General features: G+C 37.0%; 1 protein-coding gene across 5 annotated transcripts in view; it reads right to left on the bottom strand.

Annotated features, from left to right (window-relative positions):
• The window catches only part of CYRIB (CYFIP related Rac1 interactor B), a 150,608-nt gene that overhangs the window by 27,310 nt on the left and 98,004 nt on the right, over positions 1 to 25,294 (bottom strand). For 3 of the 5 annotated variants that reach the window (XM_059901878.1, XM_059901875.1, XM_059901877.1), the window contains one exon: positions 4,073 to 4,155. In XM_059901878.1, the coding sequence (XP_059757861.1) occupies positions 4,073 to 4,145 (73 nt within the window). In that variant the 5' untranslated portion in view covers positions 4,146 to 4,155. Of the gene's footprint in view, positions 1 to 4,072; positions 4,156 to 5,067; positions 5,151 to 25,294 lie in introns of all 5 variants that reach the window. The other 2 variants (XM_059901879.1, XM_059901876.1) reach the window with 2 other exon arrangements.

The raw sequence follows: 25,294 nt of genomic DNA, 5'->3' as shown, positions 1-25,294 counted from the left end.
TTTAAAAGCTGTTCAAGGGAAATTACAGCATATTTCAGTTGCTCGTACTATTTGAAGGTAAAATTAATTATTTTAATAAATTCACACTAGTTTCCTACAGCAGAGTCACTGAAAATAATTGCTAAAATTGAAGCTGTTATGGTACAAAAGGAGGCAAAGGATCAGCTATGAAAGGAAAAAAATTAAAAGGCACGTAAAAATTGTAATTGTGATAAGGGGTCTGTCTGCTTTAATCTTGCATTCATTCATTAAAAATTTAGTCTATCAATCACCACAAGTCTCATCGAGGCAGGGACCTCAATGTAGAGTACATACCATTGTACAGTATATAAACTCAGTACCTAGTAGATTTTCCATAATAAATATTTGTTGAATGAATGAGAAGGTACAGAGATATAAATATGCCTCCAGCATGTATTAAAGAAGGTTATTATGCATTTTTATCTCTAAATAAATATAATCCTACATCATTTTAGAAAAATAAATATAAGAAAATGCCACCAGAAATTTCCAAGTATGGGGCAAAAGCAATTGAAAATACACAAAAATAAAATGGAAAAACAAAGTTAGACTAAAAGAGTGGGTATTATCAATATTTTTTGTAAATGGGGGGTAAGCGGAACAGGCAACACAAAAGACACAAGAATTAGAAGAAATGTATGACTAAGTGGAAAGGCACTATAACAAAGAATCAAAGGAAGTAAGATTCATTTCTCACTTACAAATGACCACCTATATTTACTCTCCTATTTTGGCCTACCTGGAGATAACTAAATCAAGGTTAGCTAATGAATGCTGAACTTCTATGATTACAGAGCACTATGCTAAGGTTGGGAGGGGACATAAGGATAAAAGTCCCTCTTCTCCCAAGAAACAATCTAGTGAACTAATAGATATAGTAGTTACTCAGGCTAAAGATCTGTCATTAGAATGACCTATAAATTAACAATGTCATTATAAAATAAGAAATTTCAAGAACTAGAAGAGGTTGTACAGGCCCCAATTCACTGCTTTTAATATGTTGTCATTAACATAACTGCTGCCAAACTGTAGGGGGCAATTCTGAACTTACATATTAATTAAACCACTATTCTTAAAATCATATAGGTATAATTTGTTTTCAGAAAAAGACCCTCTTTCTAGTGCATCGAGTAGATAATGATATGTTTCACTGAACACAGAATGTCATTTCACGCCTTAAGGCTTTTTTACACGTTGTTCCTTCTTTCTACAACATTCTGCACTAAATTAGCCTGAAACATTCTAATTCACCCTTCACAACCCAACTCAAATATCACCATCAGAAAGTCTTCCATGCCCAATCTACTCACAGCTAGGTAAAGTTAATCCCCTTCCTGAACTACACCTACACCTTGAATGATGTAAATTATGTAAATAATTAGTTTGCATTTCTATCTATTCTAATGATTTGTATTTCTCTCTATTCTACTGAACTGAAAACTCCCCAAAGGTGAGGGGTGTATCTTAGTTATCTTTGCATCCCCAGTACCTACTGGCTGGCATACAGGAGGCAAGCTGAACTGAAGTGAAAAACAGTATGTGTGTGTGCAAGCACGTAAATTAAGGGATAATGATTAAAGACCATCTTCATTCGGTAAACTACAGGATTCCACTAAATCATAGTTTAAAATTACTAGAATAGTTAATTTTTATACAGCTTGATGCAAAATGCCAGTACATCTGTCTGTATGGAACCATGCAGATGCACTGAGCTAGATTTAACCAATTAGAATGATGGAAATAGTAAAGCTAAATTATTCTGGTAACCTAAATATTACTGTTCATCTAGAAATAAATAATGTAGTACTAACACTCTATTTAATAAAAGGATATGATTTTACCCTCAGTAATCATAATGAACTGGCAAATCAACTGTGTTGGCAATTTTGAATCTGGTATAAAACAGGTTAAAGAAAGGAAGTTTCAAGGGGTCACTATAGTAGCCTAATGATTAAAATACACTTTTACAAATGCATATTTCCAAAAAGATGAAAAATATTCAAATGGATGAGAGATAAAATTGATTAAGAGAACTCTGATGTTAGATTCAAAAGAAAACATTTAAAAATGTAACTAAGAATTAACAAGGGACAAACTCTGGCCTAGTCTGCAGTTTGTTTTCACTAAATTTCATTTACAGTGTACCAGTAAGTGTCAAACCAAAAGTTCTACATTGGCTGATATAAGCAACAAATATTTAATTTACATCTGCCTTTAAGACATTAACACTTTATATGTAGTTCTTCATTGTTGGTTATTATTGTTCTTGTTAGCAATTTTTACCTTTTCCTGCTACTAAATTAGCTATTTAAATTTTAAGGATAATGATCTAAACTCCCAAAGATTAGAAAACCAAGACCAAATAATATTAAACTACAGTAAATTCATGCTTTTCACTTGACCACAACATAATGCTAGGTTTATAAAAAGATCAAGTGCCAAGTCTTGAACAAGATCTTGACTATATCAGAGCCAAGATTCTGCAAACGTAAGGAACTTGAGACAAAGAGTAAAAAGGAGACAGAATAGCAGGAAAATATACAACAGCAAGTTTGAAACAGATGCAAATAAACTAAAATACAGCTCTAATGTAAGTTGCCTCATCTGAAAGAATAATCTTCAAGCCAGCAATCTGCTCAACATCCCCAAGCTGATTAAAATTCATGCTAAACATGCATTTAAAACAGCACTGTTAAATTGTTGAGAAGGGTCAAGAAAACTACTATTCAGTAACATTGTCCCCTAAAAACCAAACAATATGGTCCTGATATTGACATTATTACTCTTTGCTGGCCTGCACACAGTACCCAAACTGTAACGGAACATTAATAGGAATGTAATAAAAGAAAAATATCAGAGACCACAAATTATCCCATCAAATGGAGATAAGCTATAAATTAATGTGCTCATATGAACTGTCCTGGTTTAAAGAAAAAATATATAAATTATCCATAATAGAATGAATTGTATAATATCACATAAACTAAACTGAAGTTGATGGAAAAATGCAATGTCTCAAAAAAAAAAAAATGCAATGTCTCTCTGTGGATTTATTTTAAGAGATTTATTTGTTTTAAAAATTAGAAAAGGTCTTAAATTTTAAGTATTTAAAAATCTGTTCAAATGTTTTAATCGCAGATGAAAATGCGGGGAGGGGGTCACATGATTTATAACCTAAAAGCTCTCTCTTCACCCTTTCCTAACAATTTTCTAATGATGAGTTAAAATAGCAAGATTCACACTAAAACACCAATTTAATATCACTGTTCCCAATTTGACAACCAGACAAGCTAAAGCAACACTGACAGCCAAAAAAGCAAAAGCTTTTCAACATGCACAGGGGTCAATGACACTTACCTGCCACTCTTAGACCATATTATAATAGGTCATGCAACATAAAACAAACAGAAGGCAAATTACTTAAAGGTCTGTGAACCCATTATTTTTCTTTTCAGAGTTAGAAAAAAAATGAATTCCTGAAATAAATACATATAATGAATTTAACTTTTCAAATTAATTATCTGCAAAGATTAAATAATTAAGGTTCACACTTACCTTTTAATATTATGCCCAAATTACTGAGCTCTGAATGGCCTTCATGAACAGATTTTGTATTCAAAATATTTCAATAGGTACACAGAGTAACTGAAACCAAGTCAATTTTTCTCAACTGCAATAAATTTTTCCCCAAATATTGCTTCTGGTTAACAAAGCTTGAAGTAGCATTTGTCCTTTCCACCAAAATTTTTTCATAAAAATGTTTTCAGAGAATCTCAAATATTTTCATTAGAGATCTCAAATTATAAAATAATGTCCAACTAAGAGATATGAGTCTCTTACAAAAATTCAAGTAAAAACATTGTATCACAATTTAATCTATAAAATATGACTTCCAGTTCTAGAAGGCACCAGAAATTTTACTCAAACAATTCATAGCTCAGTCATGCAAAGCAAAAGTTAAAAAGATGGCAAAGTGAAAACATTCATTTAGTGCAAGACAAACGCAGTCTACTGCAGGCAAAGAAAAATAGATATAAAATCATCTTCTCACTTTCAAAATCAAGGAAAAAATTTGGCCCCTGCTCAAGGTCTGTGCATGTCAAAACTTTAAGAAGATTCCCCATGTTAAGGTACCTGTCAAGACAAGAATGAGAAAAGAGAAAATATCCCTTTATAAAAAAGAACATCTGAAATTTACTTAAAAAAAAAAAAAAAGTAACAGGGAAAATGTTCATTAGGCCATGAATTCGTCCTTCAGGTTACCCAGACTGTGCTCTGGCAGACAGCAAACCGGGTTCTCAAGGTGCTGATATGTAGGACCTAGAGGTGAAATGTAGTTTTCCTGTACACAATGGCACAACTGTTGCTCTAATTCTTCTTAAAATTCTCCCAAGTTTCATTAATGGCCTTATAATGAAAAATTCTTTAAGTATTCCAATAGTGCTAGTATTCTGAAAAAGAAATTTCTGATCAAGAATTATTCACATGTAATCTTGTTTAATATTGCATTGAAACAACAATTTATTTCAAAGCCAAATATTAAGAGTTTTGGCCACAGCTCACCTTTGCATTTCACCTTAAAATAGCAGAATATTAAACTACTTCCTGTATGCCATTAAATAAAGCATATATTTCTAACCAAATTTGGATTCTCAGTAATTTGTGGAGGTTACTTAAAGTATTGATTCTGGATATGCAGCACAACTCTGATTTTTCATAAAAATTATCATAGGATTATAAGCAAACAGATTGTTGGGCATAGTCACTAAGGCATACTATTAGAACGTTCATCATAAGGCTACTTGCTTCATGGACTAATGAAAGGACAGCACTGGCTACAGACTCAACATGATTTCAGCAAATGAAAAACTAAATTATACATATGATGGTGATGCTTGCCTACGATTAAGAAAAAAGTCATGCAAACTTTGTTTGATCCCCATACTTTATTAACAAATAGTCTGGCTGGCCTTCACTGTGGTGTGAGTATAATTAATCTTTCACCTTTACCATTATGCACCAGCCGTGAAGGGCTAAGAGACTTACTTTCAAAGTCCAAGAAAAAATGTGCTGCATTGTGGTCTATGTCCCTGGTTAGCACCTTAATGAGATTACCCATGCCAGCAAACCTAAAAATAAAAATGGCAACATCATTTAGTTCCAGTAAAAAAGTTTTTAAGCAGAGGCCTGGGATTCGGCAAAGGCTGGCTTGCTCATAATTACCAACAGGTGCAGGTTTATATGCTTCTGGCGTTGAAAATTTGGAATAACAAAAGCACATTTGGCTCTGAGTTTATATAGCTCTTGTCCCTCTTTTCCACATATCAAAAAAGTTACATAAAACAAAACTGGCAAAAAGATTAGATTTTTACATATAACTTGCAATATTTACATTTGATTAATATCTATGCTAGTGTTACTCCTTTAAAATGTTTGAGGCATATATTCTCAATTTAAATTAACATCAAAAATAGATTTCTCAACTAAGCAAATATTGAGACCATTATTCTTAAATAATAGGGATATTGTCCTTCTTGCAGAATCAAATCCTATTGGGAATACATGGAAAACAGTACTCAAACCACATAAAGACTGAAGGGAGATATCAATTAATGACCCATTTTTTAAATTTTACCACACATAAACCAGTATTTCTTACATTTTCTATACTCCTAAGAATAATCAAACTTTTTGTTATTTAACTCATAGATTGATTATTCAACAATATCAACTATATACAAAATATGTAACTTAGAAGTTAACACAGCAAACAAACACAAAGGGAGCCAGCAATTATTACAACTTCATAAATTTGCAGAGGAAAAATAATGCGATGGTATGAATCTTGCCCAAGAATTTGCCATGACTCAGTGAGGATGAAGGTGGAAGGAGGGGGTCAGGAACATCCAGGAAACCAGATTCAAACCTTGTAGTTGCAGTAACTATAGGAAAGGCAGACTATGGTATCACAGGCATCCCATACCCTCCCCTCCCCCAATCTCCATACTTTTTCTCCAAATATGGAACTATTGGTAAATGTAAATGAAACAAAATACAAAAGTAACAATATTCTTATCAATGAAAAAAAAAACACCTTATTGCTCACCCCTATTACAAGAAATCTGAAAAGAGCACTCTGGCCAGCTGTGCTGTGCCCCCTTCCTCCACTTACTCTCTAGACAATGGCATATGTTCCTCACTTAAGCTTCGCAAAGAGGAAATAACAGTATTTGTATAACAGTTATTTGCTTTAGAGATCAAAATCTGATGGACTGACACACACTTCTTAGAAATGTTAAAAGCAATCTAATTTATTCACAAATATGGTTAATAAGAAGGATCCCCTCTTTTAAAATGATGCCCCATATGGGAGAGGTAGGGATCTATGTTATTTTTGATATTAAAATCCCTATTACACAGAATTTCACTGGAAAGGTTCTGTACAATGTATGACACAGATGGACTATGTGAGATTAAAAAAGGGAAACATTTCATCTTAATTATCTTTTACACTGTAAAAAAGTTTAATAATACCAAACTTTTATATATAAGGAAAATATAACCATGTTTCCAAAATCATCACATCCAAATAATTACCTTAAATTGTTACTAAATCTATTCAATAAATTATTTTAGGAACATTTGGAAAAAAATATTTCACAGCTTCAATTTTTAAAAGCTTTCAAATATACACGGAGTATCTGTTTCCAAACATATATAAATTCTCTCACTAACAAGACCCAAGACCAAATATACAAAGAATTACCTAGTGGTATCAAAACTTCAACCACAGATGGAAAATCAGTATGAGAGAGGACTGTAATCGTCTTTAAGACAAAAAGGCCGCACACATTTGGTGTTAAAAGAGTTTAGACTATGGAATCAAACCAAAATTCCAACTCTAGCTAAATAGCTGTTTGCCCTTCAGGATGGTAGTCAACCGTTCTGGGACTCATTTTCTTCCTCAGTAAAACACACATTTCATTGTAACCATCTTAAATAAAGGGTTATTATGAGAGTTCAATGAGATTAAACACTGACTTCTTATTAGCACAGTGTATGGCACACAGAAAGCATTCAATAAAAATGCTGCCTGTTGTTATAACCCCAAAATCACAAAATAACTTTAAAAAAATAATAATAGCTCTACTTCTTTTAACACAACCCCCAGTCTTCAATCTGTCAATGAATCTCAATGTTATAAATCAGAGTAAATCACAAAACCCACTTTTAGCTCTCTTTTGTCAAGAATATTGCTAAAATGCTGTCCTAAAATTAGTCCGATGAGAGCTTCATCAGGTACAGGAGAGAGGGAGAAGGGACAGATTTAAGTTTCCTTACCTTTGTACTTGTATGCACACAGTTGATCCTCAGGGAAAATACTGAAACTATCCAAGTTTGCTCCATTTTTCTACATCTACTTCTGCAAATTCCTTCCATTATTTAGTCCTTCTTTCGAGGCACCCCAGCCTAATGTGACCCTAACACCCCTCACCCTGCATCATACTTGGTCCTGACCTATTCACTCCTCACAAGTACTCAAAGATTCGGAATTTTTTTATCTCTTCATCCCAAACAGTGACTCTTAGCTAGAAAATGGCCCAGTTTATCTAGTACAGGTTTCTCAACCTCAGCTCTATTAACATTTGGGGCTGGGTAATTCTTTTGTTGAGAGGGGTCCGTCTCACACTGTTAAGATCTTCAGCAGCATCCTGGGCCTCTACACACTGGATGCCGTAGTAACCCACCACACAAGCTGTGACAACCAGAAATGATTCTGGATGGTGGCAAATGTCTCCTAGGGGGCAAACCCTACAGCACAAAAGAAAGAGGCTGTGCAGGGCTTCCCCGGTGGCGCAGTGGTTGAGAATCTGCCTGCCAGTGCAGGGGACACGGGTTCGAGCCGTGGTCTGGGGAGATCCCACATGCCACGGAGCAACTAGGCCCGTGAGCCACAACTACTGAGCCTGCGCTTCTGGAGCCTGTGCTCCGCAACAAGAGAGGCCGCGATGGTGAGAGGCCCGCGCACCGCGATGAAGAGTGGACCCCGCTCGCCGGAACTGGAGAAAGCCCTCGCGCAGAAACAAAGACCCAACACACCCAAAAATTAATTAATTAATTAATTAAAAGGAAAGGAGGGGGGAAATTGATAAATGAAGATTAGTGTTACTATACGTACACAAATACATATTAAAAAAAAAAAGAAAGAAAGAAAGAAAGAAAGAGGCTGTGCAGGCAACCCACATCATGTGTGTCTCCGAACAAAAACTCATGGAATTTTTCAAAGCTCTGAGAACAGTTCATTATAATATTATCAGTTGTCATACCTTTTTATAAGAATAAACAAAAAAATTAAAACCATGTCCCTGCTGTCTTGCATAGTTTAACTCTTCAGTCAAAAACAAAACCAAACCAAAAAACCTCTCCATCCCCTCAGTGTGACTGATTTCAATGAATATGACATAATGGCTACTTGGCAGTTCTGCAAGGTACCAGACTGCCTGGGTTCAGACCCCCCAGCTCTGCCACTTTCAAGCTCTGGGACTTCAGTCAAGTGTCCTAACTTCTCCATTCCTCAGTTTTCTCATCTATAAAATGTGTATAATAATAATATCCACTGCAGAGGGTTCATAAAATCATTAAATGGGTTAATACAAGCAAAACATTTAGTATCATGCCTGGCAAAGTGTTTGCTGCTGTCGCTCTGGCTGTCGTTAGAGTGACCTGACTGATCCCCAGGATCTGTGCCCGGTAGCAGAACCTGTGGATGTGAGGCTTTGGAGCGTGTGGCAGCTGTATTTCCTGCCCTAGAGGAAGCCAGTCTGTCACAAAAGAATGAAGCCAACATGCAGTGGAGAGTCTCAGAAAGCGTTCACAAGTCCTTAATTTCTGATTCTATTTGTTCCCAAGTTTCAGCTGCCATTTACCTCAGCTGAGTTTAGATTTTCCTCTGGTTTTAACATACCCTCGTTTCTTTCAATTTCCCTTTTACCTTTTTAGTTGAGTTGGGCTTCTGTTATTTGCATCTAAAAGAGTTCTGACTAATACGATTTCTAAATTTCAGATGAATAAATAAATCTGATACAAAGGATATAAAAGATTTTTCAGAGTATATAAAACTTGGTCCAAAATACTGATATACTATACTTTAAAGGCACTATTTCAAGGTAAATAATAAAAATTACAACTTAGGATAATAAACTGTCTTCCAATCTGAATTTAGGAGGAAAAAACTAAAGAATTTTCTTTCAGTGCACTTTTTATTGTAATCCTTGGATTTAAACTAAATATTATAAATATTTAATAAATAAGCTAAGAAGAAATTTGATACACAGAAGTCAGATATAGTTTGAGTGTGTGCAATATTTTCCGCGTCTTTTTGTGACTACGAGCTCTCACATTATGTGTTTGTTTCAACGTTGGAGGCTTATCTGGAAAGGAGCATGCTCTTCCTGGCCGGTAGTCTATGGAATGTATTTCTGAGCTCACGAAAGGCATTTAATAAATACATCGGACCATTTTCCCATAAAACATCTGAAAAGAAGCTTCCTTAACTAGAATAATAGAAGCCACTAGAAACACAAATACATGGTACCGTTAATATGTTACTTCATCTCTCTTTCTAGAAAATTCCTAAGAGACGCTGTTACTTCATCTACTCTTTTGGGCTCAGGGGGGTTTTATAAGGCTGTCTCCTATGCCTGGAATGCCACTTCCAAGGGCTCTCCCACGGCTGGCTTCCGTTCACCCTTCAGGCCTCACCTCAAATGCCCCTCTTTGGAGAGGTTTTGTCTGCCAACCTCACCAACAGTAGTTGCGCCTAACACAATCTAAGTGACTATGTTTGTTTAGTGTCAGTTTTCTTCACAGCCAATTTATAAATTTAATAAATACTTCTTGGTGGGGGAAGAAGGAAGAAAACCTCATAAACATACTGACAAGATTCACTATAAACCACGGTTTCTTAAACTCGGCACTATTAACATGCGAACCATATAATTCCTTGTCGTGGGGCCGTCCCGTACACTGTGGGATGTTTAGCAGCACCCCAGGCCGCTACCCCTTAGACACCTGGTATCACCCCACGCCCAGCTGTGACCACCAACAATGTCTCGAGATAGCGCCAGATACTCCCTAGGGGGCAAAACTGCCCCCAGTTAAGAACCACTGCTTTCAACGTGTGACCACAGACATGAAGCGCACTCAGGTTAGCCTAGCGATCCTACTCCTACCTGCAGCCGCTCTACTTCCCCCTCCACCAGCTGACCTTTCCCCAAGGCTTTTAAAAAATATCTCCTCAAACCTCAATCTATCTTCCATCCTCACATGAAGAAATGACCTCCCTACATCTTTTACCCGCAAAAACCAAGAAAAGGAAACACCTACTATCCTTTCTACCCCCCTTTCTTCATCAGTAACCACTCACTTTACCTCTGCACCTGTTCCTGATAGACAACCTTTCCTCAGGGCACCCGTTCTCCTACTCTCTATATGAAAAGCAAAGCTTCACGTCCCCTCTCTGACCACATCGTCCTGCCCGTCTTCTTCATAGCCACCTGTCAAATGAGCTGTCTGTAGTTATATCTTCCTACTTTTCCTCTTTTCATTGTCTCAACTCATTCCAATCTGGCTTTTACACCCACCACTACGATGAAGCTGGTCCCTGTCAAGCTCACAGAAACCTGCATCTGGCGAAATCCAAAGGGCAATTCTCACACCTCAACTCACTGGACCTCTTAATAGCCTTTGACCCAATTTATCATTTGCTCCTTTCCGACACACTTTCTTCATTTGACATTTAGGACACCACATTCTCCTGAGCTTCCTTCCTGCTTTATGGCTATTCTTTTTCTGGATCCTTTCCTTTGGCATACATGCAGTTATTTCTCCCACCTTAATACAAAACAAAAACCTAACTCCATTCTATTTCCCTCCCCAGCTCCCACCCTATTCCCTGCTTCTCTGTGCAGCAAATTCCTTAAGAAGAGTTGGCTACACTCATTGTCTTTTATTTCTCTCCTTCTACCCTCTGGTTAAGCCCACTCCAACCTGGCTTTTTGCCCAATCCTGTACCACCAAAATTGGTCTGGCAAGGTCATCAAATAACATCCATTGCTAATTCCAATGGTCAATACTCAAGTCCATACCTTATTTCACCTGTCAGGAGCATATGACACTCTCTCCTCAATATACTTTTATCATTAGCTTAAAGGATACCCTGCCTCACTTCCTTCACTGCTATACCAGTCTGGTTCGTACCACCATTACCTCTTGCTCAGATTACTTCCAAAGCCTCCTAACTGCTTCTACCTTTGCCTCCTACTACAATCTCTTCTTAAGAGGCAAAGCAATCTTTTAAAAATACAAATGGACCACATCCTTTCTGTGCTCAAAAACATGCAATGGCTTACTCCTACATTCAGAATAAAATCCAAACTCCTCACCAGGTCGTACAAAACCCTACATGATCTGTCCCCAACTCACTCTGGCTTCATCTCCCATCACTCTCCACAACAGCCTATTGCAGTTTCTCTAACACAGCAAGATTTCTCTCTCCTTGGAGCCTCTGTACACCTGCCTTTCCCTGGCCTGGGATGCTTTGTCCACAGACCTTTAAATGACAAGCTACTGCACTTCATGTGGTCGTTGCTTTAATTAGACCACCTCAGAGAGCACTTCCTTCACCAATCCATCCATAATACCTCTTCCTCTCTCTCCTCTCTATCCCCTTCCCAAATTGATGGTTATCACCATCTAACACATATTCATTCCTTTGATTATCTGTTTAGTCTGTCTTCTACTGCAAGGTGAACTTTAAGGAGACAGGAGCTTTGTTCTGTATGCTACGCTATCCCCAGCACCTAGAGTAACACCTACAATGTTGTAGGTAGTAACAAATATGTGTTGAATAATTCCATGATCAAAAATACACATAGAAAACAAAAATTTGTCTGTAAAATTACAGGAGTATTCCAAGGAGAGATGAAAGACCAAAATAAATACTGACTGAAAACTATGAGTTGAAAAAAGAAAAAAAATGGCCTGAGAATTTAGGAAGAGCTCACTGCCTTCTCAGTCAAATGAATGAAGACAGTCCTTCCCTCCAACCGCCCTCCCATAAAAGCCATTAATTTTATGTACAAAAATTAAAAATTTTTGAAATGTTAAATATTAGGAAAATAAACTGACAGACACTATGAATACCAAGAAAATTACAGTTTGCCAAGATAACTTAGGAAGAACATAATATCCTCCCATAGCCATAAACATGGCTCCAAAATATAAATAAGAATGGAGACTAGCCTGTATCAGAATTCTGATCTTTGTAAAACTGAACAGCACTCATAACATTAAAATTTAAACCCACATTTTAAAGCTTATTCTATTTAATTTCCTTTAGACCATACATCCTCCAAAAAAGTCCTATTTGGGAATTCTTCACATCTTCTGATAAAAAATTAAAAGCAGAATGTCAGTTCTGTCCCCTCAGAATTTTACAAGGAGGACAAACTCCAAAATCAAGCCAATATCCATTACCATCTTCAACTCAGATAAATGAATAAAGAACGCAGAGAAATGTGGTGTTAAGAAAATAAGGAGATACTGAAAACATACTTTGTTCTAATAAAACCACCAAACAATAGATTTCATAAGAATGCCTTAACACAATCCCATTTCTTCCAATTTACGGGGAATAAAAATGTGTGAATGTGAAAAAACTTGCCAAAATGATCACTAGAAACGACCAACCGTTTTTAGTGTTAAAAACAAATAATTTCTTATATTTACCCAAGCTCTGAATCCTAGGCAAAAAGGTCTTCTAGAAAACATACTACCATACAATGTTCCTGAACTATATTCTGTCACACATAAAATATTACTTAATATTAAAAATGCTATTTCTCAATCTTACAGATATTCAGACCTGTAGAAGCAACTGAAAATCTTTAAAATTGACAAGATGGTGAGTTACTCTGGAATGCAACTATGCTTCTGCTTTACTTGTCAACCAAGAAATTTCTGGTTCTCATGTAACATGTACCGTGACTCTGAAGCAATATTAACGGAATGGAAAATCAGTAATGAAAAATATGATACAATGTTCACTGACAATGGTACACACGTGATGAAGGCCAGGAATCACAAGTTCACACCCTTCAGTTGTGTATTCAAAAACTATAACACAATGTAACATCACAAAATGTAGTATTTTGCACAAGCAAAAAAAATAATGAATCGCTTTAATAATTGTCCTTCCAAAGACAAACTACCAGAGATACAAAGGAGTCTGGAATCGCTTTGTCATTCATATATTCAACCAAGTAGTTATTACGTGTTTAAAAATCTGCTTTAACATAAAAAAGCATCAATATTGTACTAAGATAATTAATGCCAACAGCAAAAAAAATCACTAATAACTTCCACCTGCTGGAGCCTGTTGAAGAAATATCCAAATTGATGTGCTCGAAGAGAGCAATTACAGAAATATGATATGACACATGCTGAAAAAAGCCTTCTAATCAACCTACTACACAGAAAATGTTGCAATTTGGTGAATAAAAAAGTGAAAGGCAAGTAGAAACTATCCTGAAAACCAGTTATGTAACTCCAGTGCCACATTTCTAGGTCTAAGGTTAAGGATAAACATTTCTCAAGTGATTACATAAAGCAGAAAGTACAGGCTAAAATAGTAGAAACTTCAAAATAATTCAAATGATATCAACAATCTCACTTAGCACGTCTGCCTCTGAAATAATTCAGGCACCATCTTTTTCAAACAGTGCACAAAGTCTTGTTTGCAGAACTGCTCCTAAACTGCATCATCACATGATTTGAAAGCAAGTGTCAATTTAATAATGAACAGCAGAAGTGACTCCAGCAGTGATCCAGCAGCTGACAACAGGGCAAGAATAAAAATTTCAATATATCAAACTTTTAAAATCTGACTATTACAATTAATAACATTAATAATTAAATTCTGATAAATTTTCAGATTTATTCATGCATCTCAGAAGTTAATTCTGTGATGATTTTCAGCTTTGGCCTTGGCTGAATATTGATTATTAGCCAAATGTGTATTTGGTGTACCCTGATACAAGTACACAAAGGAAATATTCAACATAGGGCAGAGTTAATATTCAATAAATATCTAATGAATTAATTTAATGACTGTAAATAGGTGGATCCAATGGTATTTCTTTTATGTAAAGGATCAGTTAGGTACCCAATAATTTAAAGGAGAGGTGTAATCATAATTCCTTCTTAGCTTCTGATAATGCTGCAACTCACATTAGGAACACAGCAGTTAATGGTATTAAACATGATAATTTTACGTAAGAAGCTGAAATAGCTGAGTGCCAGTATAATGGAGAGAAATAACCAACTCAAGCAAGTCTATCAAAAAGTATATGTAATAATTATCATGACATTATGCTATGTGCTTTCCCGATGGCACTGCAAATGCACATCACACCCTAATCTTCTCGCACCTACTTCTCCACTTTCCTTTCCCCCTTTCTTCCCAACAAGAGAAGCTGCTAAACAGAATCTTTTGTTCTAACACAATGACAGTGACTGGCAACAAGTATCTGTTCATTAAATAGCACAACCGAGATTTCCCGTTTGCTCTTGCCCTTGCAGTTTTCCGACATTTCTGTGGTGAACATGCTTAAGCAGAAACTGAGCTCCCAGGACTGCAGCTCTCCCCACATCTGGCTCCACTGAACTTGCAAAGTAAGTAGACTCAGCATTCTCTCTGGGACTCTAGATTCACACAGCGTTTTTTCCCTCCCACCTGTACCCCTAGAGCATGAGCTATCCAAGAACATTCTGAGAGGAAGCATGAAAATGCTGTTACTGTCGTCGCTAAATCAACATGGATAAAAGAACGCTGTGGAGTCAAAGAGGTGGACAGTGACCGTTTGTTAGCTATTTCTCACACCCCCAGCCTATCCTTCTATAATCTGCTTTGTGATGCTGGGGAAAGGAAGCTGTGAGGTGTACGTCCTAGACTACTTTGTCAGCTGACTTCTCAGTATATTCCATCAGTGGGAGCCACTAAAAGAAAACTGGAAGATGGGAAGAAAGAAGGTCTCTCTTTCTGTTTTTCAAGTCCTGTCAGCACTTCCTATGAGCAAAAGACAGCTATGGTTTCAAGCTCTAGCTTCTTGTGGAATTCCTGGCAGCAGCAAAATGCCTGGCCCCCTTCAGAGGTCTAAGCTTCCAGCCTTCCTCCTTCACACACCTAAATTCTGGCTAATCCACCTCTTGCCTTTTCTCCCCCAGCTTTAGGAGTGATGGTTACTTCCTGTGGTTACCATTAATATCTCAGTTACTTGACTTCCCTGGTAGTGCAGTGGTTAAGAATCCGCGCGCCAATGCAGGGGACATGGATTTGATCCTTGGTCCAGGAAGATCCCACATGCCGCAGAGCAACTAAGCCTGTGTGCCACAACTACTGAGCCTGCACTCTAGAGCCCGCACTCGTGAGCCACAACCACTGAGCCCGTGCACCACAACTACTGAAGCCCATGTGCCTACAGCCCGTGCTCCGCAACAAGAGAAGCCACCGCAATGAGAAGCCCGTGCACCACAAGGAAGAGTAGGCCCCGCTCGCCACAACTAGAGAAAGCCCACGTGCAGCAACAAAGACCCAATGCGGCCAAAAATAAACAAATAAATCATTTTTTAAAATTTCAAAATATCTCAGTTACCTCTTGTGATATAATAAGAAATATATATTTGGCCTTTATCATCAGTTCCTAACACAGAGCTCCTAAATCCCTGGAATTTCCTGGGTGGCAGGAGCCTCCTTTGTTTTTTAGATGATACTAGGCGAGCCCCTAGTTAGCTTCAAGATGGGGACTGGTTGCCACAAAGACCAAGGCGTGACTAGAGAGTTGGAACTTTCAGCCCCATCTCCTGACCTCTGGGGAGGGGAGAAGGACTGGAGATTCCCACAGAGCTGGGATTCAGGCTGGGGCGGCCTGTCTCCATGTGCCCTTAGCCACTCTGCTCTACTGAAATATGGCTTGATGTCGAATCAGAGAGAGCCTTAGACGTCAGGTTAAGGAATTTTATTCTCTACAATGAATATACTCTCTATAATGGAAGGGTCATGGGTGGCATTAAACATTTTTTAATTGTAAAAAAAGAATTGAGTTTGATCATCAACAATCAATGATTTATCATCAGTCATGCCTACATAATGGAGCCTCCCGGTTGGTAAACGCATCCACATGCTGGGAGGATGGCACAGCCCAACTCTATGGGGACAGAAGCGCCTATGCTCGGTATACTTCCAGACCTCACCCTATGTACCTCTTCATCTGGCTGTTCATTCGTACCCTTTATAAAATCCTTTATAGTAAACTGGAACGAGTAAGTAAAGTGTTTCCCTGAGTTCTGTGAGTCATTAAAGCAGATAATTGAACCTGAGAAGGGGGTCGTGGGAAGCTCCAATATATAGCTGGTTGGTCAGAAGTAGAGGAGGCCTAGGATTTGCGACAGGCATCTGGAGTGGAGGGCAGTATTATGGGATGGAGCCCTTAACCTGTGGGGTCTACACTCACTCCACACAGTGTTAGAATCAAATGAATTATAGAAAACCTAGACGGTGTCTGGAGAGCTGAAGAATTGGTTGGTGTGGGGAAAAATACCCACACATTTGGTGTCAGAGGCGGTGTTGGAAAACAGTCCAGAATTGGTGACAGAAGTTGGTGTAAGTAAAAACACAGACCCCAGCATCCTCTTTTTGCTCAGGCTTCCAACACTTGTGTAAATTATACATATATTAAATTTCCTGTTTTAAAATACCTAGCAAACTCTAATGAAAAACTGATGAACTCATAAAAGTGCTAACAAAAGATCAAGATGAAAAAAAAAATTAATTACATGGGACTGAGTGAACTGATGAGGATGAGTATAATTTTTGCGACTTTCTGTTTGAATTAAAAAAAAAAAAAATCCCACAAGGACTCAGAGGCAAAGAATATACAAATCAATTTTCACTGCAAAGTAAAGGAGCTGCTACAGTGGAGGATTACTGGACTGAATGTCAATATTATGACATAGTATGAGTGTGTTTCATGTTTGGTAATTGCAATCATTGTTGCTTTTGTTGTGGTCATCCATGTACAATGCTTGATGTCAGTCTATCTCTTGTAAAAATAAAATACAGTGTGTGAAAAAAATAAAATAAAATAAAATAAAATAAAATACCTAGCAAGGTTTCTGCTTTCCTAGTTGAAATCTGACTTATACAGAGGAACTCACAGAGAGTAGCTTAATTCTTAACCTTACCAACACTACCTAATCCATCATCACCAGGTATTAGTGTATCTCTTAATAAAGTGACTCTTTGATTCTCCTTACTCTGCAAAATATAAAGAAAGAGAAGCATGATCCAGGTATTCCTGGGTGCCCAGCTACAATACCATCATACTAGTACTAAAATCTCACCACCAATCCCTAGCACAATGTATTTTATTAGTCTAGTGATTAACATGGAGTTAAGTTACTTGCCTTAAAGAAATATGACATAAACAAAGAATGGAATGAAAATTGGGAGACTTGATTTCTAGTTTTGACTCTATCACAAAATATGTGACTTTACACAGGTCAGTTTACTTGGTAGACTGAATGTCTCACATTTCTTCTGGCTCTGATTCTACATATGGTATGATATGCTGACATCTAGTGGATACACTTAAATTTAGTATTTTAAAAAGAAAAATCTTAGTTAAGCTATTTTATTTTTTTTTATTTTTTTCAATTAATTTATTTATTTTTGGCCATGTTGGGTCTTCGTTGCTGCGTGTGGGCTTTCTCTAGTTGCGGCGAGCAGGGCTATTCTTCATTGCGGTGCGCGGGCTTCTCATTGCGGTGGCTTCTCTTGTTGCAGAGCACGGACTGTAGGCGCGCAGGCTTCAGTAGCTGCGGCGTGTGGGCTCAGCAGTTGTGGCTCGCAGGCCCTAGAGCACAGGTTCAGTAGTTGTGGCACACGGGCTTAGTTGCTCCTTGGCATGTGGGATCTTCCCGGACCAGGGCTCGAACTCATGTCCCCTGCATTGGCAGGTGGATTCCTAACCACTGTGCCACCGGGGAATTCCCAGTTAAGCTATTTTAAATAAAACACTCACTAGGATGCCTGGCTATGTGCAATAAGTACAATAAATTAGGAGACCAATGTTGCTCCTTAAATGGAAGTGAGCCATAATAAAAGAGTATTACATCAGATTGTCATGGCATCTTGGAGTTTGATTCAAAGATTACTTGTACTAGTACTCTTCCATGCACCCAGCCATTAAAAATTAAACCACCAATGCAAATTAGCTGCCTGAGTTGCAAATTTAGAAGAAAGCAAAGAAATGCTTCCTGCTCTAATGTCCTGCATTCAGGGACAGACAAAGGTTATGAGAAGGACCAGTACAAAGTTCTGAAGTAAATAATTTAGGAGTATACAGGATGGTGCGTGATGGAAATATGAAAGCAAAACAAAACAAAACTGAAACTCAGAATTACCTAGTTTATAAGGATTTATTATGAAAGTTTCTCTTTAAAAAAATATATGATCATTGAACTGAAGTCACTTTCTTAAAATTTACCACTATTTTCAAATCCAGGAAAAAATTATATATACTTATCGGTGGTAAAAAGAATACATGTTAAAATGCAAGGGAATGACAAACACAAAAGTTAAGATACTGGTTATCTCTGGCAAGGGACAGGGCCATAGGACTGGGAAACTTCAAAGGTTTAGGGAATACTCTAGTCCCTCAATTACTGGTGGATTCATGGAAATCTTTTATTTTTAGGCTGTTAAATTCACAAATAAAGGTATACATTCTTTTGTCTGTATCAATAATTCTAAAAATTTAAAAACTAAAGCCACTGATGCTCAGAGAAGACATGTGACTCATTCAAAGATGCCCAACAAAAATGACCGGAGTGGAATTCAGGTGCCTGAACTCTCCCAAAACACATGCAGCAATGCATGAATGGTCTATTAAATGAAAATCTTACCATTATAAAACCCTAACTTCTATATCTAGCTGTTTACAGTGCCTGGTGGTTGCTATTGCTGTTTTAAATCAAACAATGTTTCCTTGGCTCCTATCTGCCAATCACTGTGACAAAGACTGAATAGCTGGCATTGAAAAATTCTCAGACAACTGGAAGAGACCAGACAGATAATGTGGCATGCTCCCATACAGAAGCATGCCAACAACTCTATGAACATACAGAAAAAGGAACACCTAACCAAAGGCTTCCCAGAGGAGCTGATTCTTAATTTTCTTATTTTCTATCTCTTCAAATTAGGAAACAATTCAAACATTAAAAATATCATATTCACATACTCTACCACCCAGCAATAACTTTTTGCCATAGTTGCTTCAGACGCTGGCCTACTTTTTTTGTGTAGTTAATCTCCCAACCTCCCCCAACCAACTTTCCTCCCTTCCCCTCTCACATCTCCTAAGGTAATCAGCATCTTCAAAACATGCTTCCTTGCCAAACATATTTTAAAAATCTTACTGCGAAGGTACGTATTCATAAACTACATAGTACTGTTCTGCTTTTCAATTTGCATTCATGATACACTGTCCATGTTCCTTTAAAACTCACTTTTCCCACTCAATGGTGTTTTGAGAATTATCCACGTTCAGTCATTTTAGATGTTACATACTATGCCACTGTTCAAAGAAACCAGTTTGTTTATTCATTCCCCTACTGAGGGACAATGGATGTTCAATTTTTCTCTATTAACGAGTTATGCTTTACACACACTACCCATACTTTGTGCCCATGTACAAGAGTTTCCACAGAACAGCTATTTAGAAATCAAAACGCAGCTTTTAACTTTACTAGACTGTACCAAATTGCTCTCCAAAGTACTTCTATCAATGCACTGTTCCACTAGCAAAAGAATTCCTCTCTTAGCCTCCAAAACCTCAAGCTTTAATTTTTAGATTGTGAAATATCTAATGTTTTAATGTGCATTTTCTTGATTACCAGTAATAAATGTGTATTTCTTTGTATGTTTATAGGCCATTTGTAAAATGTATGTTCATATCCTTTGCCACCTGTGCCATTTATTTTTTCCACTGTCTCTCAGCCCCACACCTACCTTTGCATACACTACTCTCTCTACTCCATACTGCTGGGACCTCGGATCTGTAAACGACATTCCCTAGACATCCTGCCCTGCCAGCTGGGTTCCTGTTGGGTTATTTCGATAAGCGGCACTAGAGGGTGAGGAGAAGGCTGAAGAGAGAGAGAAGCTTCCTGTTTCTAGCCAAGACAGACTAGCAGCTGCTGTAGGAGAAGTTCAGTTGGGGTGATTCCGGTATCCAATGCCCCAGTTAGAGACAGAAGTCTAGCAGAGGCAGCAGCTTACCTCTGGTGGCAGCAGGCAACACCCCACCTTTTTTGTTACTCTATTCCTCTCCTTCTCCCTTTTGTTCTTCCAGTCTTTCTAATACCTTTAATAACCAATCCTCTATGTTACATTCCCTCTATTTGAAATACTCAGAGTAGTATGTTCTCCTAACTTGACTCCAACTGATATACCACCCATTTTTTCCCCCAACTGGGCTTTAGGAATTATAAATACCAATCTTTTGATGCTTATATACATGGCAAATACTTTCTCCTAGTCCGTAATATGTCTTAACTTTGTTTATGGTGCCCTTTGTTCCATGCAATCCAATTTTTCATCATTTTTTTGTAGTCTGTGCTTATTGTTTAAGTAATGCTTCATCCTCAAAACTACCTTAGCAGTTCTTGGCCTTTTACTCACTCATGTGATTGTCAGGTTCTACAAAAAAAAATCTTGATGGGACTTTGATTTGATTTTCCATTAAAAAAAAAAAAATATATATATATATATATATATATATATATATTATTCTGAGGCAAAACTACCATTTTTATAAAATATCAACAATTTTTTCATTTAATCTATGAATATGGTAGATTACATGAATATATTTTCTACTTCTAAACCATCCATGCATTCCTGGGATCAACTCTATTTGGTCAGTTAAAGAAATATGAATTCCTAGATTTGATTTACTAATATTTTACTTTGGATAATCATAAGACCAACCAATAATTTTTCTCTCTGTTTTTGTCTTGTCTTGATATTTTATACACTGGCTCTTTCTTTTCTATAGAACAGTTTATAGAAGATAGAGCACATCAGTTCCTTGATGAGTTTTATGGGAAAGTTCTTCCAAACATCTTTTTCATCTTTGAACCTCTAGCCTCCGGCAGACATTTTATTATACAGTCACTACTCAATAAACATTAGTTGAATTAATGAATGAATTAAAATTCAAGTAAAAAAAGCTTGTTCATCAAAGAAAAGCATATCTAAACGAAGGGCATCCTGTAAAAGGTGTAGCTTTAGGTCAAATGAAACAAACTGCAACTTTACGAAGTAGGGAGTGGGACTTCCCTGAGGTTCCAGTGGTTAAGACTCCGCGCTCCTACTGCAGGGGGCGCGGGTTCGATCCCTGGTCGAGGAGCTAAGATCCCACATGCCGTGTGGTGCAGCCAAAACACAACAAAACAAAACAAACAAACAAAAAACACACAAAGTAGGGAGTAAGCTTATGGAATGTGTTGCCTACAAAGGAGTAATGCAAATATAAGCTCCACAAAGTTGAGAAACCCAATCAAGGGCAAGGTTAGCAGGCAAAGGTTTACTGCTAACACATCAAAGCTGGTCTAGACAGCACTGATACTTTCCCACAACACCCTTTATCACCACTGAACTAATCGTCATCGGTATTTCTCGTGTTCCTATGCATTACAGCAACGAGAGCCCAAATTCCTAAAATCTTGATCCTAAAACACAACAGTCATCCTCAGAAAAATCGCTTTTTAATATACATTTTGGCACAGAGGTTAAGGGCTACAGAGAGGTTCTCATCCACTACATATAAACATTCCGCCTCACCCTCCAAGAATGAGCGCCTCTGATTCCTCTCCCAGCCACCAAACTACAGCAAAAACAGCAAGGAACTTGGGCCTCAAAGCCAGGTTAGGAGGTCTCAAGGTAGTGAAAGGATAAAATACGAACCTGTCATCATTCTTTTCCCCTCAGAGATTTCAGAGGAGGAGAAAGAGGGGGAAAGCAGGAGACCTCCAATCTCAAGGAAATCTTCCAGGATTTGATATATAGGAATAAGCATTTCTAGTTATCTTTTTATGATTGAAATGGTTAAGAGGCTCTTAAAAATTGCCCTTCCAGGACTTTCCTGGTGGTCCAGTGGTTAAGACTCTGTGCTTCGGGTTTCCCTGGTGGTGCAGTGGTTAAGAATCCGCCTGCCAGGCCCCTAAATCACTCAGCACAGACCCAACAATTTTTTCTTTAGGGCCCATTAAAAATTGCTGGGGTTTCCCCTGCCAAAATAGCCATTCATATATATCTGAATAACTTATGAATACGGTTTATATATAAATAAAGCATTCCAACAACAACAACAAAAAAAGAATCCTCCTGCCAATGCAGGGAACACGGGTTAGAGCCCTGGTCCAGGAAGATCACACATGCCGAGGAGCAAATAAGCCCACAAGCCACAACTACTGAGCCTGCACTCTAGAGCCCGCGAGCCACAACTACTGAAGCCCACGCACCTGAAGCCCGTGCTCCGCAACAAGAGAAGCCACCGCAATGAGATGCCCGCGCACCGCAACGAAGAGTAGCCCTAGCTCACCGCAACTAAAGAAAGCCCACGTGCAGCAACGAAGACCCAACACAACCAAACATAAATAAATAAATTTATTAAAAAATTAAAAATAAAAGGAATTTAAACGTTTTCCTTATTCTTGAACTTAAATTAAAATCTCTTACATATAACTTCTCCAGGCTCATCATAATCAAACAGAATACAAAAACGAAATATAAATTTTCTCTTCTTTGTAATCATATAAGTTTTAAGATACATACTTCAATAATTTTTCTACATTTTGTAAGATAATGATAATATGATATCTCTCTTGAGAGATAATGCTAAAAAGACTCCAACAGAGGCCATTCATTACACTTTGATCTTTCAGAGGAGGTGGTAATTATAACCGCTTATATATGTTTTATTTTTATCATTTTTAAAAATAGTACTTTACTTCAGTTAGAGAGTAGACAGATTCCCTCGGTAAATTTAACAAGCATACTCTATAATTATTTTCAAATACCATGGTCTGATACCTTTCACTAAATAACGTTATAAAAGCTGATTTACCCAAAAACAAACAAAAAAAAATGATTTACAAAAAATTGGAGGTAATCTACTGTTTCTCAGTATAGTGGAACATATTAATTTTAAATGAATTTTTGAAACCATTAAGTAAGACCAAAATGTAGTATGTGTATATCATATAAACTTTTTTGAATTAAGTATGCTACCCAATAATTATAGCGTTTAAAGTTTCACATAGCATATACAAGGACAATACTTATATAAATCCAAGGTCAAATCACTTAACTACTTTGAATATTTTTACCATACGTCTAAAGTTGCTGGGAGGGAGAAAGGAGAAGAGAAAGGAAGGAAATGAAGGGAATGACAAGGGATAGAAAATCTGAGGCCAGAATATAAGGTTCATGAGATGACTTGAAATCATGTAGCTCAATTCTCTAAATTCATAAAAGAAGGGAACTGAGGACTAGAGAAACTTGGTGACTTGGGCAAAAGCAGCAAATTAGTTTTTTTAAAAGTGGGGCTTATTCCAATGACGTTGACAGTGCAGCTTTTAAGAACATCTTTAGAATATCGCATCAGAGTCAGATCACACTGATAGAAAGAATCAAGGACCACAAGCAAAAAAAAGGAAAAAAACCAAAACAAAACCAAAAAAACCCAAACAAACACCGCGCAAGTCAGATACCCCTTCCATGTTCTCTTCAAAACAAATATTAGGGTTATTTTTGTCGTCAACCAAACTTCAATACACCTGCCATTCCCTTTATTAGTAGTCAGCTACAAGGTGCTGGACATACAAATTTAGTGACACCATTCCAGGCTCTTCCTGGCTTAGGCTGGCATATTCTCATGTATAGTTCATACTCCTGAAGTAAATGGAAGACACTTGGTGACTTCTTACAAGTCTTGACCTTTTTTTGTGCTTCTATAACACAAGCATCAGAGCACTTACTATTTGCATCCTTCCTATGACAATTAGGACATTTCTCTTGTTAAACTTTTAGCATCACAAACTGATATGTTACTTTCTACATGTTTATTTCATGTTCCTTGAACAAGAATGTGAGGTCTTTGAAGGCAAGCACTCTCCAGGGCTTCACACTTATCTTCTGTTCCCTTTTCTACAGAATATGCTGTTGTTTCTCTGATTACTGATCAGCAAACAGAAGTTTCTTCAAAGCTATTTCAGTTAGAATATTTCTTAAGGAATGGATGTATAACTCTACTTCTTTAAGATCAGTTATACAGAACATAAAAAACTACACTTACTCAAATATGATGGAGAAAGAAAGGTCTAGCTGACTTTTCACTAATAGGAGTTCTTAATCTGAGGTTCAGAGAGAGAATTCAGTGATCTGCTGAATCTGGATGGGAAACTTCTTACTAACCTCTACGTGAGATTTAGCAATTCCTTCAATTAAGATTATAGGTAACAAACCACAGTAGGATTAGAAATATCTATGAATTTGTCATTAATAAACATCACAGGTATTTTCACATTACATTACAATTACTGCAAACTCATCATTATTTAAAATTACAGTACTTAGCAGAATTGTCACTAAAGCTTATTCTCTAATGTGAGAAGCATATATAATACTCTATCAAAAATTTGCATTTTTAATATTTGTTAACTACATTTCAATACTAACTGGTTTCCTTTTTAATTCTATGCATTTTACTTCATAAAATCATGGATTATTATTAGAATTCATGGAACAAAAAAATGGTTGAGAACTCTTGCACTGTAACACAGAGAGTAGGTGAGATGATTACAATTCCAAAGGACTACTATGATAACTGTCATATCAGTTCTAATAAAATGACAGGCAAGTTTTGAAATATAAATATCTGTTTATAATTAGAAAAACACAGAGACTTTAAGCTGATCATTTTCACTCGAAGAACACAAAGTATGTCTATAGAAAAATTACATTTTCAAATACCTATTAACTTGTTATAATTAAAACGATTACAGGATTATAAATGGTTAGGTACTCAGGACCTTTTAACGGTAATTATTTTTTTGTTGTGGTTGTGTTCTTTACTTTCAAGACTTTATA

Source organism: Balaenoptera ricei, chromosome 17, assembly GCF_028023285.1.
Source record: "Balaenoptera ricei isolate mBalRic1 chromosome 17, mBalRic1.hap2, whole genome shotgun sequence".
NCBI lineage: Eukaryota > Metazoa > Chordata > Mammalia > Artiodactyla > Balaenopteridae > Balaenoptera > Balaenoptera ricei.
Note: the sequence above shows the minus strand (reverse complement) of the source record. Positions and strands in the feature narration are given on the sequence as shown.